The sequence below is a fragment of the Canis aureus genome, chromosome 2 (assembly GCF_053574225.1).
Source record: "Canis aureus isolate CA01 chromosome 2, VMU_Caureus_v.1.0, whole genome shotgun sequence".
Taxonomy (NCBI): domain Eukaryota; kingdom Metazoa; phylum Chordata; class Mammalia; order Carnivora; family Canidae; genus Canis; species Canis aureus.
In genome coordinates, this window is record NC_135612.1 from 52105396 (window position 1) to 52123950 (window position 18555).

Genomic DNA, 18555 nt, shown 5'->3' on the forward strand with positions numbered 1-18555 from the left:
GGAGGCAGCCCGGGGCCAGGGCACAGGTGTGTGCCTGAACCCCTGAGTGTGTATCCTGGCTCTGCCATGACCAGAGAGCAACCTCAGGGCAAATACCTTAGCTTCCCTGAGTCTCAGTTTCCTCATCTTTCAAGGTGGGGGGTGGGTCAGAACACTACCAATCCAGGTAGGTTTCATGTAAAAAAAACCTCACGAGGGCAAGAGGGGGTGGCAGGCTGTGTCACACCACGGTGTTGTCATTTCCCAGCTGGGAGCCTGTAGCAAACGTCTTAACCTGTCCTGTGTCTCAGCTTCCTTATCAATGAAATGGGGAAAAGTAACAGCACCTACCTTATAGTGTGCGTAAAAGTGAAATAATCTATTATAGTTAAACTGTTTTCAATGCCCGAGAGTAAACACTATGCAGTGAAAGATTTTATGATTGTTTTAATGTACCTAAAGTTCAGAGCCTGGTTGGTAACAGGCACTGACAGGTACCCAGCAGAGGTTACTGCTATGCTCCTCACACCCTCCCCTCTTACTCTCTCCTCACCACCCCCTGCTCCCACCTACTCTCCAGAAACTATGCTCCCAAAGGACCCTACAGCAGCTCCCAGGAATTAACAGTTTGCTCGGCTGAGATCATCATATCCAGCTACAGCCACATGAAGGAATCTTTCTTTGCTCGGGCATGTAAGTATAGCCTTGAAAATTAGCAGAACTGTTTTCCAGACCAGAACAGCACTGACGACAACCACAAATTACCAGCTTGCTCTCCCTAAAAGGAAAAATACGAGTAGCACTGACACAGGATCAGTGTCCTCACCCTCCTCCTCCCACCTCTACCCCAAGAGGCCTCTGCTCACTCTCAGGGGAGCAGACAACAGCCACCACTTGTGAGGCAGAATGATGAGGTGAGCATGGTCTACCCTTGGAGAGGACTAAAGTGGCAGCCACTGTTATTTCTAACAGCCACTTCTCGTGTCTTCCCTGCTAACAGAACCCTGTGGAGGTATCTGCCCACTCCCCTCCAGGAGGCTCTATGCCTCAGGAGAAGTGAGTTCTATCCTCAAGTCCAGAGGACAATCTAGAAGGGCCTAGGGTGCTTGTGGTAATTCCATTCCCTTTGTGGGCAAATTGCTTTAGGAAGATGACCTAATTCTGGCCCAGAAGACAAGAGGGAAAGACTGCTGGGGGCTTCAGGGAAAGGTTTTGTCAATTCCAATCCACACCTAAGAAGAGACAACTCTGTGCTGTCCTTGGTCCCTGGGTTTAGTGCTGATGGCTGAACCTGCTGCAACCGTTCTGTAACCATGAGGAGAGCCAGTTTGGTAGTAAAGCAAAACACAGAAAGATAGAGGCAAGAAAATCATGGAAGAGCAGATCCAAAGCCCTCCTTCACCAGACACCTTTCCTAGGCTATTTACTTGAGTTATGTGATGCTCTGTTTCTTTCTTGGAAGCCCAGTGGCTCACAATGGTCTAGTACTTGCAGCCAAAGTACTAGACCATTGTGATTGTATCACTTGTATCAAGTGATACAATCAGTGTCCAAAACATGAGATAGGTGTGCAAATATGGCAAGACCCACATACGTGTGTATTTGTGTATGGAGGTCTCATGTATGTTTGCGGAGAAAGAATGAAGGAGTTGTATACTCATGTTTAAGAACAAGCAAAGGGATGCCTGCATGGCTCAGTTGGTGAAGCATCTGCCTTTGGCTCAGGTCCTGATCCCTGGATCCAATCCTGAATCTTAGGATTGAGCCCTGTATTGGGCTCCCTGCTCAGAGGGGAGCCTGCTTCTCCCTCTCCCTCAGCACCTTCCCCCTCACTCGTCCTCTCTCTCTCTCTTTCAAATAAATAAATAAATTTTTTTTTTAAAATAACAAGCAAAACAGGAAGCCACTTGAGCATCAAAGCATCATGGTACAGAGGGTACCATGAGGGCATGGACATATAAGTAACTCAATGTAAGGCACTTGGATAGGAATACAGAAAAGCAGGGAGGCTTATGGGTGCTGTAGTTTCAACGAAATAATGTTTGCTGACCAGGAGAAGGGTAAAATAAAGAATAAAAAGCTAACCAAACAAAAGAATCCCACCATGAATCTGTCTACCACCTTCAAGTTGGGCTCACAGTTTTTCGGTCTCATTAACCCAAACGGAAATTGGCCTGAGCCCATTACTCATCTACACCAATTACTTCCTGACAACCAACATATTACAGCCCTAACTCCTATGAGCATTTCTGTGGCTGTAGAACTGGGTGATAAAATGCTATTTCTTAGAGTTGGGGAAAAGAAGTCATTGGAGGGAAGGATGCTTGTCTTTTGAGAAATATCATCAGGCTTTGAAAATCTCTATTTTTGACACCACCAAGCTGGTTTCCCCCAACAGCATATTTGAATCAGGGATTGTAAAAACAGTTGTAAAAATACTGTTGTCAAGGGAAGAATGATTATGTATATGTCACTTAGGCAAGTTGACAGGGCACTTCCAAATTCTCGCACCACTTCATCTCACAAAATATCAGCTAAGGTGCTCACATTTTCTCATCTCAAGTCTAGAGAGGATGGATGTCTTGCCCATAGTCATGCAGTGACGGAGCTGGTAGGCTGGGACCAAGATCTAGGACCAGCCCTCTCCCCACCCTACTCCTTTTATTTTCTAATGAAAAAGGACACCGTATAACCAAGGGTTCAGTTCACTCTCTTGGCTGGCTGAGACCTTGCCCTGGCCTATTTCATGCCCAAAGCATCATATATCCTTCTTGAAATAAAGATGTACTTTGACATTCCACACAATGATTTGGAAACAGTGGCTTGGGAGGCAGCATCTTGCATCTTTGTGCATTTCTTCTTAGGAACAGCTCCCTGAAATTTCAATCCTAAGTGGCAAATCTGCCTGGAAACAGTGAAATGCAGGAAGCAGGAATGCAGTGAAAATTTGGCCATGACCAGCATCTCCGGATCTGGGGGTTTAGGAAGTGTTAGAAGCACCTGCAAAAGCTTCTAGGCAGAGAACAACAGACAAAGACCCCCCTGATCCACTTGAATGAAGGGCACTTAGCTCTCTGCCAGAAATCCCGAAGAATGCCACCACCCCAACTCTGGGCATTCCCATGGAACGCAGCCACTTCCTCTCCCTCCCAGAGGCTTGGGAAGAAATGTGACAGTACACATGCCAAACGGGTTCAGGCCCATCTGGGCACTCTGTCAGATGACTTACCACATCTGCTGGGGAGGCGAAAACAGAACCCCAAACCCCCAGAACAGCCCAGAATGTGATCCACGGAACATCTGTGTCCACAAAGATGTTAACAGGTATACCTCAAGAATCAGGCTCAGAGGCTCAATAAATCTGGGAAGTGCTGCAGAGCCAAGGCCCCTCTTGCAAAGTTGCAATGACCTTTATCCTTGAAGCCTCTCAGCATCCCACAGTAAGACACTTACTTAATCCACATTTTCCTGAACTTATTCGACCACAGAACATTGTTTTTGAGAAATGCCTATTAACATCCCTCAGAGCATACAGCATTAAAGGCAGCTAAGGAGAAGCTGGAAGGGCATTTGGACTCAGGGCTTCTGGCTAAGAGGTGGGTAGCACTTGGGTTTTAGTTATTGACCATGAAGAATATAGCACAAAGGGAACAAGTACCTCCGGCCTCTTTGGCAATCTCCCATCAGGATTATGACTCATGTGCTCATTCAGAGGAAATGGAAATGATGATCATTTTCTCCTGGAAAAGGGCTTTTGGAAAGAGAATACTAATAGGGACCACCACTAATGATAGAGCCCCCTGCTGTCTCTAACCACGGGGAGGGGGAATCTTTTTTCTCCTTCCCCGTCTTTTAGCCTCTGTCCATAAAAGAGGAGTTTTTATCTCCTTGGAGACAAGAGAAGTAACCCCAGCCTTTCCCTCAACCTGGGCCCCTGGCTCCTCCCTCTGAGAAGTGAGTGAGGTATCTGATGGACGAGACAAGCAGGGTCCATCATCGGCCATCCTATTTCTTTTCTGAGCAGGGCAGAAAAGGAAGATTGTCCCTGCATGCTGCGTGGTTTTCCAGAGGGCAACAGAACTCCCTGACTTGCAAAAGGTGAGGCAGACCATAGCCCTCCACGCAACTGGATGAACATCTGCTGTGCAGATGCAACTCCTGTGTGTGCATCTCAAGTTCAAGCTTTGGCAGAGGTATCAAGAAGCCCACTTTGGCTTTAAGTTCAAGCAATTTTCTCCAGTCCAGCAATAAAGCCCCACTTTTGATTCCTCTCTGACCCCTGTGTGTATTTCTTAGCTGACTCTGAATTACCATCCTGAAAAAAACTCAGAGCAGACAGGATGCCAGAATCCAGTTGGAAGAGAAGAGAGAATGGTATCTCTGGGAAGTCTTGAGCTGGAGAGGATCTCCAGAGGGGAGTTAATCCTCCTACTCCTTGAGGACAAGTCTGAGGACATGCCAAGGAGACAAGTAGTCCTTCTGTGTGTAGGGCTCTGAGCAGGAAACAAAAGACCTGCTCCACATCCTCCTCACTTTCAACTGTTGGGAGCAACCTCTCCTAGGCCCGCATTGCAATGATGCTACTCCAGGTTGGGGGTCTCAGCATTCTTCACTTCCTCCACCTTGAAGCACATGCTTATCCCCCAAGTACTTTTTTTAAGCCAATTACTGTGTATTTACAGTGAGCACAATTATACCTAATTACTTAATTAGCATGACTGCATGCAGCTACTAACTTTGAGTATGTGATTATGGCACGGAAGCACAGAACAAATGAGGTCATGATATTCAATAGGAAGGCAGGTTGTCCTGGCTCAGGGAGATGGAGGTGAGTCTGTCCCTTTGGACTAGTTGGTTGCAGCTCCAAAGTGTGTGCTCAGGAATGTCTAGTAGATTCAGACAATTTAGGGGAAATGGCATCATTTGATTTTTTTTTTCTTCCTGGGACAGAGAACAAAGACAAAATGTCATGCTTTGCTTATGCCTAGATCTGGGGGTCTTGGGAGTCAGTGACCAACAGAGGTTAATCTCTAGGGGCTGAGACCCCCGGGACCAGTTTGTGGGCCTAGGACTTAATGCCCTGGACTCCCAAGATAACCAAGATAACCCACTCTGGCATCACCCAGCTCTTTCTAGAAAGTTAAATGGGAATATGCCTGAGCAGTCCTTTCCTCTAGGAACCTTGGTCTCACCAAACCTAACATTGCAGGATCCTGAGGGATCTGCTGCTTATTCTAGTTGTATCTGAAAATAGGACTGAAGAGGAATCAGAGGAGGAATCGGAGGAAACAATCCTAACTTATGTTCACTCAAAATGTTCTATGAGGAGGCGCCTGGGTGGTGCAGTCAGTTAAATGTTCGACTCTTGGTTTCAGCTCAGGTCATGATCTCAGGGCCCTGGAAGCAAGGCCCATGTCAGGTTCCACACTGAGCATGGAATCTGCTTGAGATTCTTTCTCTCTCTCTCTCCCTCTGCCCCTCCTGCTCATGGATATGTGCACATGCACAAGTGCACATGCTCTCTCTCTCTCAAATAGATAAATGTATATTTTTCAAAAAGTTCTATGAAAGACTACCTGGCAAGCAAGACCTGGAGACAACCCATTGGCCGAAAAGGCTAAAGTAAGATGTCAATATTACCTTCACTACTATCTGATCTATAGTTGGACCTGCAGTTAGCCCATTTAGATCCATCCAGCAGAATAAAGGGGGAGATGCCTCAGAACCCCCACCCCATGTCACATCTAGCCAAGCCTGCCTCCTAAATCAGCCACAGGGAGAAAATGGCAATCCTTAGTATGCCAGCTTCCTCTTCTCAGCTGTACTCCCAGAGGAGGAGCTCCCAGCCCAGCCCTGTAACCAGATCCCCTTCCTTCCATCAGGCAAGTCCATCAGAACTTCTGCTACAGAAAAACCTAGAAAGCCTTCCTCTGCAGGAACAGCTGCTGCTGCTGCCGCTTCTGTTACTCATGACAGGCAGGCCCCAGCCTCCCAGACAAAGCAGCCCATTTTCCATATTTCATCTGCAAGTCCATTATGCTGAGCTAAGTGGCTGGGAATAAACACCCATCATTACCCTGCACTAAGCGATGTTTGTTAGTACAGAAGGTGACAGAAATCTATATCATGCTGATGCGCTATTAATACTGCATTACATGCACAGACTCTGGGCTCCCCACCACAGCTGGGAAACCAGCTTTAGCAGCTCCTCTTCCAGAAAAGGCAAGCTCTATGGCCGACTGGCCCAGAAGAGGAGGAGGAGATAAGCCACTCGCTCATTCTTGATGAAAGAACCACTGGTTCCAGCTGAAAGGGCACAGTCCACAGACCCAGCAGCTCCAGCTTGGGTTATCTGTGTGGAAGTCCTTGTCTTGTAGGCTGGTATGTGAGGGTGAGTGAGTGCATCAAGCAATTGACCTGGGGAAAGAGAATGAGGCTAGGACCCCCAAACAGCTGCAATGTAGCCAAAGTGGTGTTAGGAAGGGGGGGGGGATGTCCTCCTCTCCACTCTAGCACCCACAGCAGAGTACCTGACACTTCATAAAAATCAGTGAATGTCTTCTCACTGACCAGGAAATGAAGGAGAAGATAGAGTTTAAGGGAACCGACAGAGATGGTTTTAGACTGCCTCATAAGCACCAGGGGCAATGAAGAAAACCCCAGGACAGAGCTGCCAGGTCAGCCAGGGAGGATCTGTGATAGATCTAGGGAAGCAGCATGAAGAGGTGGCCAGCCAGGAGGGGCTGAAAGTCAAATGCACACCTATGGTTCAAAGCATAGAGACTCATGTGGAACACAGAACCAGCGTGGGAGGCCTGAAGTCTAGAGCCAGCGTGACAGTAACACATGGGGATACAGTAGGCATTAGCCAGGATTCAGGGAAACTGAAACAAAAGGAATCAGTGGCGCTGAAGTCCTAATCCCCAGCACCTCAGAACGTGATCTTACTTGGAAACGGGGCCATTACAGATGTAATCAGTTAAGTCAAGATGAGATTAGATAAGTCATACTGAAGCGGGTTTGGAGGGGCGCTAAGCCAAAAGGCCAGGTGTGCATAGAAGAAGGCAGCCACGGGGGGAAGAATGCCATGTGAGGACAGAGGACTGGAATAGTACAGTGGCAAGGGATACTGGCGATGCCACCAGCAGCTATATAAGGGCGAGAAAGGGTTCCCCTACAGGCTTCAGAGGCAGCGTGGCCCACTGACACCTTGCTTTAGACTTTTAGCCTCTTGAACCCCAAGACAATAAATCTCTATTGTTTGAAGCCACCCAGTTCGTGGTACTTTGTCCCAGCAGCCCCGGGGAAACTTGTACAATCCTCCAGTGGAAGAACAGATAAGAAACTGCAGGACACCCATATGATGGAACATTATTCCGTGGTGAGAAGAAATAAGCTATCAAGCCACAAAAACACATGAAAGAATGCAAAATACGCATTACTAAGTGAAAGAGGCCAATCGGAAAAGCCTACCTACTGTGTAACTCCAACCATATGACACCCAGAAAAGGTAAGACTGTAAGAGACAATAAGATCAGTGGCTGCCAGCAGTTGGGAAGGGGAGACGACCAGGTGGGCTGAAGAGGGTCTGTAAGGGCGGCGAGACTGTTCTGTGCGACACTGTAATGGTGGATTCATGACACTGCTTTTGTCAGAACCGACAGGACGACACCACCCAAAAAGTGAACCTACTGGCCACGGACTTCAGTTGACTACTGAATATGTCGTACTGCTTCATCAGTTGTAACAAATGCACCACACTGGCAGGAGATGGTGACAACAGAGAAAACCGGTGGCTAAAGTGGGAGCAGGTGAGTGAGAACTCTCCGTGCTTTTGACTTAATGTTTCTGTAAACCCGAAACTACTCTAAAAATAAAAAGTAAAGAAAAACTGGCTTAACCCCAGGGCCATGTACTGCCTTATCTGAAGGCAACCATGGTCTCTTGGGGACTCGGTTCTGCGGAAAATTCAAAGGAATAAGTGCCAATAGCCAGATCAAGGCTGCCCCAGCCGCATGACCACAGGGCACTTCAGCCGAAGTCCTCCTGGGGATCCCAGCCCTGAACAGCCTGTCTGTAGCACTGTCCCAATCCAGGAAATGAGGAGAACAGTGGGCCTCCACAGAACAGCAAGACCGTCCTCGGTCCTCAACGGACAGCTGCCCCGAGCTCAGGAGGTGCTGAGCAAATGCCTGTGAAGCACTGGAATCCTTGGCAATGCCGGCGTCAGCAGGCCTGGGTTTTAATGTCAAGCCTCTCTCTCAAGAGCCAAGCAATCTAGAATAAGTCACTTAAGCTCACTGAGCCGTAGTCCTCTCTACAGAGTGGGAATGGCAGCATCTTCCTCAGGAAGGGGGTGCAAGGTCCCCCGAATAAAGGAAGTGTAACACCAAACTACTGCTTGGTTCAGAGGAGGCTGCTGGGTGCAGAGCAACAACCCTTGCCTCTGTCTGTGCCATCTCTAGAGAGCCCAGGCCACAAGGATACACTTGCCAGGCGTCATCCGGCGCACATGGCTAGTTGCTATCTCCCTGGACTCCATTCCCGTGCTGTATCTTCAATAGGAAATGAAGAATTATGACATGTAAGAGCTTCTTCTTGGAATAAATTCAAAGTCAGTTTGGGAAACAGAACACACATTTTTGAGAAGTGACAGGATGACCTAAGATTTGATTCAAAGTCACTGGAGACTAGAGTGTGGCATTTACTCTGGTCCAGGGGCTCCCAGGGGGAGAAGGTCATTTTGCCATAGCCTGGGCCTAGGAAGAGGCTGGAAATAAGCCAGGTGTTGAACAATGGGAAGAGGGTGCAGAAAGGGAGAAAGGGGTGTGTGGGCCAAGCCAGAAAGGGAGACGGGAATCTCAAGCAGGAATTACACTAAAGCAGGAGTTGGCATTGTGGGATTGGCATTCTGGAAAGAAGCCACTATGGGTTGAGGCTGGGGAATCATGGGCAGAAAGGTGGGGGGTGAAACCACAAGGTTCCGTGAGTAGTCCCCAGGGAACAGAAGATGCCGTTTGCATCTTGGAGATCAGCTACAGTTGGCAACAAGTCCCTGAGGGTAGGGACTATGCATGCCCTGTTCCCCATTGCTTCCAGAGTCTAAAAGAAGGCCTCCCACAACCCTCAATAAATATGGACTGGACAGATGAAAGGGAGGAAAATCAGCACAGTCAGAGTGGCTTGGATGCTAAGGATGAGAACAAAGAGGAGTATGGTCAAGTTTTGCAAAGAGATCAAGGATGGTGAAGTCAGGGTTTCTGGGTAAGTGGAGAGAGACATGGAGCTGCAGGGCTGGGACCCTAAAGAGGTTCAGGGCTGAGCGCAAGGTGATCAAATGGACCCACTCTGCCAGGGAAGAGGAAGGCATAGTTGGCCAGGGCAGGGACAGGTCCCTGTGCACAGGCCCACCAGTAGGGGCAGAGATCAAAGGGATGGAGAAGTGGAGTGGGCTGGCTCTGGGAAGGTGACAACCAAGATGGAGACAACCTGTGACTAAACCAGAGGCCCTGATTTGGGGACAGAGAGAGGGAGGACACTGCTTAGCTCCCCAAATAGCCTCTGCTCACTCCACCAACAGGCAAACAGTCTTCTGAGAATAGGTCTTGGAAAGAGGGATGAACAGAGAAGTCTAGGGCCTGAAGCAGAGCCAAAGCGCCTTCCAGCTGGCCTGGGGGAAAGAGCCAAAACGTGACTCCTTGGACAGCAGCTGGAGATCCAGCCCCAGCATATGTATAACTACTGTGGCCCAAGGCTGTCACAAGGTGACCAAGGGCCCCGTGTTGCTACAAACACCTCCCAACTTCTTCCCACTGGTCCCTCTAGGCCAGCCCTATGATTTCTCATTCCATACGATCTAGCCCCAAATCAGCTGTGTGACAAGAGGCCTGGATCCATTTCCTGACGTTTTTGAGAACCAGGCGTTTTCAATAAACAAGAAGGGGGCTTCATTAGGCTTCAGCTTCCACACCTATTCCCGAGTAGGACCTTTATCACTCGGGTTTTTCAGAATCCCTGGAAAGGCCAAATAAATTGAGAATGAAGACAATGCCAAGCGTAGAGCGCTTGTTGGGAATGCAGGCAAGCCTCTGAAAAGGGATGGTACAAGGCGATCTCCAAACACCCTTGCAGCCCTGACATGCTGTGAAAAATGCTATGGATCAGATGGAAGGCAGATAGAGGGAAAGGCAGGGAAAGAGCAGCATCTTGATAACTCTGGTCAGAAAGGTCCCACCACTTATGGTAAACACATATTTAAGAAAGCGAAGTACTTTTGTGCTACATCCATCACCGGGAGACTCAGGAAAATGTCTGAAGCCAGGTTGCATGACATCCCCGCAATCTCTTCCCATGTTGCACGTTTTTACATGGGATGCAGAAGGGAATCAGGTGGGAGATACCTCGGGGGACGGATAATATGAGCACTTCTCTTCCCTTAATCCCATTTCTTGCCATCCCCCCAAAAGCGTGACCCCAGCCTTGTCTGCAGAATCACCAATGTTCTGCGCGTATTTATCTGCCAGCGTGCATGTGGCTTTAATTATTTATGACAGTGTCTCATCACACTCGGGGATGTGTCTTGGAGTCACTTCTCTCAGCTGATGAAGCCTTTATAATCAGAGACCTGCTGCCGCTTACCCAGTAAATCTCAGCCCGGGGGTGGGGGTGGGGGTGGGGGTGGGGGAGGTGGCAGGCGCTGCCCTTCCCTGGCTGTGGGAGTCAATCGTAGACTCACAGAGGCAGGGTTAGCCAAACCTGGTTACAAGGCTCCTGCACAGTTTGTTGTTGCCATACGTGCTTTCTGAAAACAATTAGGAGCCATCCACTGTCTACTGACAGGACAAAACATACTGTTTCCTCCGAAAAGGACACTTTCCCTAATATTGAAGGGTTTTAACAATCCAGAATCAGCTTTGATTTCCCCTGGGTGAGGTGTTTGTTTGTTTATTCCTTCAGATTTTCATCCATAAGCCTGCTTCCCTTCCACCTCCACGGACCCTTCCTTCCTGTTTATACAGAAGTAACACCTGGATCCTTCAAAAGTCTACTTCCAATCACAAACTCAGGGATTAGGGAGGAAAGCTTCTCCTCCACACAGTTGGTAGGGCCATCGCTCCTTGGCTAGGGCTGGGTCCTGACACTGAAGGGCACTCAGATCCTGTGGCTCTCCACAGTTCACTCTTATTCTAATAGCCCAGAGGAAGCCGTCCTCCCATGAGCAAGATCCATCCCCACCTGACAAGCACTGAGAAGCTGGTATCAGGAGCACATGAGCACAGATACAACCCAGAGACTCTATACGAGAAGCCCAGAACTTCCCCTACAGGGCACAGAGTCCATCCTCATTATTCACAGATTCTGGATTCACAAATTCGCCTTCTCGCTAAAACTTACATGTAACCCCCGAACTACTACTGGCAGCACTTTCGTAGTCATTCACAAACATGAAAGAGGTGAGAAATGTGAGTCACCTGATGTGCACATTCCCATGTGACATTCTGTCTTCTTGTTTCTGGTCTCCTACCAGAAATGAGTGTCCTTTTTGTTGTCTATTTGGTGCCATTTTTTGCATATTTGTGCTTTTGGTGGGGGGCGGGGTGTGGGGGGATTTCCCCGGTTTAAAATTTCCCGAGCATAATGCTGAAGCGCCATCTAGCATTCCTATGAGCAAGAAGGCCTATGGAACAAACAGGTGTGTTAGATACGCTTCGCTCAGGCCCGAGTCATAGTGCTGACCTTGAGATTGCTGTTAATGAACCACAGCATCCATTAAATAAGTATCTCCAAACAGAAGCACACATAAAACAGGTTATGTATTGATTAGTTGATAAAAATGTTGTGACCAGACATTCAGAGGAACCTAACCCTATATGTCCCCTAGGAGCCATGGTTCAGTGTCCGCTAATTCAGTGTTCCTGGTGACTTTATTGGACTGTAACTACTGTGAATAACGAGAATCAATTGTATATTCAATACAGCAATGCCTACGTCTTTGCTCAAATGCCAGCATCACTCTAGAAAGCTCAGCATCACCAACTCTAGACTGAGCCTGGAGCCACGCTACCATCACAGAAAGGCTTTCCTTCCAGCCACACTCACATCAGCCCCAGATGAACCTGCCTGGAGGCAAGACCTTTAGCCAGAGCAGAACCATCCTAAACACAGTGTCCCCCACTATTTATCTGAATCACAGTTTATTTTTCTTCCCTTGTCTTGGTCCATAACCCAGACATCCTTCCTCTGACGTTGATAGGGTTATGCGGTAAACAGAGACCAGTTCTGGAGGGCACCCAAGGTTGGGAGTCACATGATGACCTTATTCTGACTTGAGCCCAGTCCCTCTCACTGTGGCCATCGTCTCACTACAAACAGAACCAGGGAAACAGAAGCAAAGGTCAATCAGAGAGCTGAATGCCTGCTCTGCTGTAAGGTGGACAGCAGGAGCAGCAAGAGTTCTGTGAGCTAAGGTGAGGCCCGAGTACAGAGTGCTCAGCCAGCAGAAAAGCAAGACCTGGGGTGCTTCTTCCTTGGCCAAAACCCTGAACCCATAGAGAGAAGAGAACCAATGGCAGAAGCCTGGGGACAGCCTCCCCAAATCTCAGTTTTTCTGTCTGTAAGATGAGTCCTTAACCTAGCCCATCCCTTCCAGCCCTCAGATGGCCTCCAGAGGCCTTTGGACTGTCTCCTGAACTAGCTGACCATTTCTCGAGGGCAGGAGCAGGAGAGGGTGTGCACTGGATTTGCTAGGCCTACACTGCACCTGGGACGCAGCAAAAGGAGCACCTGCTGAGTGGAAGGTCCAAGCCCCGGAGGCTCCAGAAGCTGGGAGAGGCCCGGGGAGCAGGGAGAGGCCCTAGCAGAGCTCAGCAGAAAGACAAGGAGGGAGGCTGGAACCAACAGTGGGCGAGAAACAGGGAGGAAACAGGTGCCCTGAATCCTCTGATCCCTGTGGGACATCTGTAGAGGGGGGTGAGGTGTCCTAGCACTGGGGCCTTGATCAGGTTCTCAGAAAGTGCACACTTCGGTTGCACTGGAGAGGCAGCTAGAGAGATGTTTCCATTCAAACAGTACTCAGCACCCTTCATTCCCTTCTCTTCTCCTGGAGGCTTGGGCAGAGGGTCTGATAACCTCAAGGGTTCCTATCTGGACAGTGTTTGGTTACATTTCCTAAATGCAGAGGCCAGGTCTCTAGAAAAGACCAGCCCTGTGTGTGTCCCCTGCCTTCCTGGGAATACCTCTTCATGTGGGGCTGGGCCTCCTACATCTAAGCTCCCTCCTAGCCTGAGCCCTCTCTGCCCAGGAGACTCTGCCCCAATGAAGACCCCTAGCCCAGGCTACTTTTCAAGTTTTGAGACAAATAGGGAGGGTGTCTTAGAGAGTGGGAGGTTAGCAGGTGGTAGGTCATCTCAGAAGGTTTCAGAACCCCAGCTATGTGGTCTATTGCCATGCCACCCTCCCCTGCCCTCCCCAGAAGGGACAATGTTCTACTGCAGTACTCACACGTGTCTGGCTTGTGGCAGTTGTGTCCCTGACGGAAGTACTGAGGGTTCTCAATGACTGGGATGCGGGTCATACCGATGACCACCGTGTCTGGCCCAGCGTCCAACGATGAGGGCGTCGTGATGCCATGGTTGATGTGGTGCAGGGGGCTGGCTGAGTCCTCCTCACCACTGATGACAGCCACAGGACCTGTGCACACCAAGAGAGACACAGAATATCAGTGAAGTCGCGCCTGGGCAGTGCCCAGCCCTGCCCATAGATCCTTTTGCTATTTCTGCCACCACGTTTCTATAAGAGTATAATCCACTGGAAGAGTATTCCCTGAATGCTTTGGAGTCTGCCTTCAAAGAACCAACCATTCGATCTCTTTCTTGAGAGAGAGAAAAGCCCACTCCATCACACCATGGAAACAGCTGCGAAATAGTGTATCAGAGTGACTGTGCCATGAACTATTTTCACTTCCCCCAAATTCAAATTAGTTCAAAATAATGCAAATTTTAAATGAGTTCTTCACTTACGTAGCAACAACGAGATTTACAAAAATTTACATAGCTGTGATTTGCACTCTGTTCCTGGGTGGGTCACATCCCTAGTTTCTGATTCAGGTGGTCTAGGGACACACCTGGGCATCAGAATTTGAAGAAATCCCATGTCAGTACCATGCACAGTCAAGGCCTAGAACCTCTAATTAGGGCCTTGGAGTGCCTTAATTAGTCTTTCCAGAGTGGCCCTCCAATTCCTATAGGAATGTATCCAGCTTTCACTGGACTCTGCTATGGCTTCTGACAATCCATAGGGAGCTAAGCCCAGTATGGGCTCAGATTGAACCTGAGCCAGCTTTCAAAGTGACACTAATTCAGCTGCATCACTGTTAGCCTTCAGGTAGCCAGGTCAGCTGCCCACCCTTGAAAGATCCACATTGCTCCAGCGTCTTCAAGGAACATCACTCGCATCTTCACCAACCCCAACTCTACCATGTTCCAAACCAAAGAAAAAACCCAGTACCTCAGGTGATTTACAAACACAGGTTGACAAAGATTATTGTCACCACAGTCTTGGCAGAGCAATGATTCTATTTGCTGGTGTGATTCCTCCATACGTACAAATAAAACTCATGTCAAGTGAATTAGCTGTGACTGTGGCTTCGTACAACTGGTGTTTGAAATGCTTTGCAAGACACATGGTCCCAAGACAAAGTGCCCGCTGTGATTTGGTTTTGAGGCTTACACAGTACTTCTGCTGCAGAAGTCTGACATATCTACTGAAGTTTATGGGGAGGATATTTCCTATCGAATAGCGAGGTGAAGCTCCAATGAGGCAGAACTAAAGGAAAACTAATAAATGAGGCCTGAGTTCCCTGAATTCCACTCCCTTGGTACAGACAGGCTTATGCCAACCATGACAAGTGCCTGATGGAGTTTGGAGACCACATAGCAAAAGGAACCACACTTGGTGATCATCACTCGCCCTGCAAGTGGAGGCCAGTGCTGAAAACTTATAAACTCTGAAAAACTTTGTTGTGATTCCAATGAAACAGTGAAAGCTGAGCACAGGTTCTTATCATTCCCCTCTTGCTGAATGCCTCTAAAATATAAAGAAATATTTGTGTACAAGGAGAATGAAGAAGGGAGACAAGAAGGAATAAGATATCTCAACGCTTTGGAAGATGAAAAATGAAATGATGTAAACTTCCTCACAAAGGGACTGCAGGAGGAATATTTAGAGAAAGCCAGTTCAGTGGGGTCACTCAGGACATGAAGGCACAGCATAGGCCTGAAGGCTGGAGTGGGGCTTGGGGCTGGAACAAAGTACCCAAGCCATGACCTTGCCCCCCCCCCTCCACCAGACTAGTAGTTTCTTCCTGGAGAAAATTAACTGGAGAGGCTGAGGGGAAGAGCTGGTTGCCTCCTTCCTGCTCCTGGAAGACAGAAACCAAGTATACCCACGCCTCTCACTGACCCTATTCCCAGTCTCCTCCCCTGTAGGAGATTCAGAGGATATTCTCTGCAGAAACTGAATGTCTCAAAAAAAATACCTCGATGTTGGGCACCTGGGTGGCTCAGTCACTTAAAGCATCTGACTGTTGACTTTAGCTCAGGTCATGATCTCATGGTCATTAGATCGAACCCTGCATCAGGCTCCATGCTCAGCGGAGAGTCTGCTTAAGATTCCCTCTCTCTTCTCTCTCTCTCTCTCTTATTTAAAGGTAAATAAGTCTTTAAAAAAAGAAAAGGACCTAGATGTTGACATTTGGTGGTCTCCCAATGAAGTCATGTGTAGTCTGTGATTATGCCACAGTGAAGGCTAATAACTGATGAGGCCCACCTATGTGCAGAAAGTGCTTTCTAGAACTTAATTCGTAAATATGGGAGAACAGTTCAAGATTCCCAGACAGTTCAGCAAAGCTTCAACATGAGAGAACACCAGATAAACAGACAATCGGGACCTGCAGGAAACAGAGTAATGCAAGGAGAAGACTTTTTTTTCTAAATCACGAATATCCTCAGAGAGACAAATGAAGACATCACATCCATAAGACAAGATTTTAAAATGTGAACAATTCAAGGGTAAGAATGAGTCCTTGAGAATTGCCACCATCAGAATTCAAAAGTCAAAGAGGAGTGGAAGATAAAGCCAAGGAAATTTTTCAGAAAGTCAAACAAAACAGAAAGACAAGGTAAGAAGAAAAGAAAAGAAAAGAAAAGAAAAGAAAAGAAAAGAAAAGAAAAGAAAAGAAAAGAAAAGAAAATTAAAGACTCAACCCAGAGATTCAATATCTGATTAAAAGAAAGGTGGCAGGGTAGGGAAAGGGAAAAAGGGAAGGAGAGAGAGAATAGAAAAGATGGAAGGGAGGATAAAAAAATTAGGGAAAAATTTCTCCAAATGACCTGTCCACTTCCAGTTTTCAGCATAATTAACACATGCATGCACACACACACACATATCAAGACACAATGTTATGAAATGCCAGAACCCTGAGAATAAAGAAAATATGCTGAGAGCTTGTAGGAGGGAGGGATAGGTCATATTTCAAAAGGAACAGAAATCAGAAAGACAATGCAATTCTCTGTAACAATGTACTGTGACTGCACTGAGAAATCCCTTCAAATTTTTTTTAAAGATTTATTTATTTGAGAGAGCAGAGGGAGAGAATCTCTAGCAGACTCCCTACTAAGTGCAGAGCCCAACATGAGGCTTGATCTCAGAACTCTGACATCATGACCTGAACTGAAATCAAGATTTGGATTCTCAACTGACTGAGCCACTCAGGTGCCCCAATTCCTTCAAATTTTTGATGAGCAAAGTTTCAGCCTAGAGTTCTACTCCTAAAAGTGTATCCACTCATTATAAGGGCAAAAGATAGGTACTTGCAGGTGTGCAGACACTCACCTCCCCCTTCCTGGGAAGCAGCAGGAGGAGAGGGTTTGACAAAACAAATGGGCAAATGGGGAAAAGAGGGAATGTGAGATCCAGTTCCAAAAAGACCATATGATAGAAGGTCTCCTGCACCTCACCCAGTTCTGTTCTCAGCATTATGGGATATGGGTTGTTATAGCAACATGGAGGCAGGACACTGAGTCAGGAGGAGTTTGGAGAAGACAGAACATTGGGACTTGAGCCTTTTACGAGAGGCTGTTTCTTTGAATCTGTGTCTCAGGGCATCAATGGACAGCGAGTGTCCACAAAAAGTCCCAAAGCCTATGATCTAAAACAGTCTCTGCTTTCTCAACATTATTCTAGGATCTGAAAGGACCAGGTGAGAGCCACAGGGAGGAGACAGGTCCTGCTACAGGCTCCCAAAGCCATGGGAAGGGACAGGGTCACCCAGGAAAACTTCACAGAAATAAATGAATAAAGCAGTCGTCGAAACCCTGAGAAACCCAATACTTAAAATGTGGGCAGAGGAAGGGGAGCAAGGGAAGGGACATGAGAAGAAATGGCCAGAAAAGCAGAAGAGAATCAGAAAATGACATTGACTTAGAAGTCAAAGGAGCAGAGTATCTAGAAGTTCAGGAGCATTCTATACTAAGGCCAAGTAGGATGAAGAAGAAAAAGAAGCCACTCTTCAAGGAGAAGATGGCCTCTGTGATAGCAGTTCCCAGAGAGGATGGAGGAAAACATTCAATTATAGGGGGTTGAGGAGTAAACTGGAGATCTCACCATTGTCATCATAATTTTTATTGAGTGCTTCTGACCTATCAGGCTCTATAAATGCAACTTTGCTAACTTTATAAGGCTTCGATGAGATTGGTTCCTTTATTTTCCCCATTTTACAGATGGAAGCACTGAGGCACAAGCAGTGACCTGCCCAAGGACACACACCCAAAAATGGGATGCAAAGTGGTGGATGTTCTCTGGGCTGCAAACCCAGTCCACCTCAGAGACTGTGCTCATAACCGTCACGGGCACTGCCTCCCTGGAAGTGCAGACCATGGGGGACAGCATTTGTTCAATGGGACAGTTGGTCCATTGTGGCACAGTATCCTCCTCATGAGCATCTGCCTTCGACTGCAGGTCTTTGAGACCCTTTTTAAAGAGGTTGCTCTTGATCCTTGAGAAGGGGGACAAGAGTGAATAACCTCATTAGACTCAAACAGATAGATTATAGATAATTCATCATGAGCTCTGCAGCCCAGAGCTGCTAAACGTTTGTGTTCAACTACAACCACATCAAAAGGAGCACAGTGCCGTCAGACTGCTGTCTGGTCCCTGAGGCCCTCTAACTCCCTTCACTCTTCCACAAACCACATTCCTTAAAATAAAAGGCAGTAAAGAGTACATAGACCCCTCACTTCAAAGAACTTGAGAGGAGACCCTTGTGGCTCACTCCTGCCCACCTGTGTCAGGCTGTGGCCGGTGCTGGGCTGAGACAAGTCCTTTCGGGACACAGTTGCTCTGGGTACAGCAGGATATGTGGCCTCTCTAGGCCTGGGCATTAAAAGCTAGTCTCAAGTTTATGAGTGGTAAGGAATGTACCACTCTAGTGAGGGATGCTGATGATGAGTGAGGCTAGGTATGTAAGGGTTAGGGAGATATAAGGGAACTCTCTATACCTTCCCCCTAATTTTGCTGTGA

The 18555-nt window shown here is 47.7% G+C and overlaps 1 protein-coding gene across 5 annotated transcripts in view; it reads right to left on the minus strand.

Annotated features, from left to right (window-relative positions):
• Positions 1-18555, minus strand: part of NTRK3 (neurotrophic receptor tyrosine kinase 3) — a 384145-nt gene that overhangs the window by 140957 nt on the left and 224633 nt on the right. For all 5 annotated transcript variants that reach the window (XM_077871684.1, XM_077871673.1, XM_077871694.1 and 2 more), the window contains one exon: positions 13480-13668. In XM_077871684.1, the coding sequence (XP_077727810.1) occupies positions 13480-13668 (189 nt within the window). The remainder of the gene's footprint in view (positions 1-13479; positions 13669-18555) is intronic.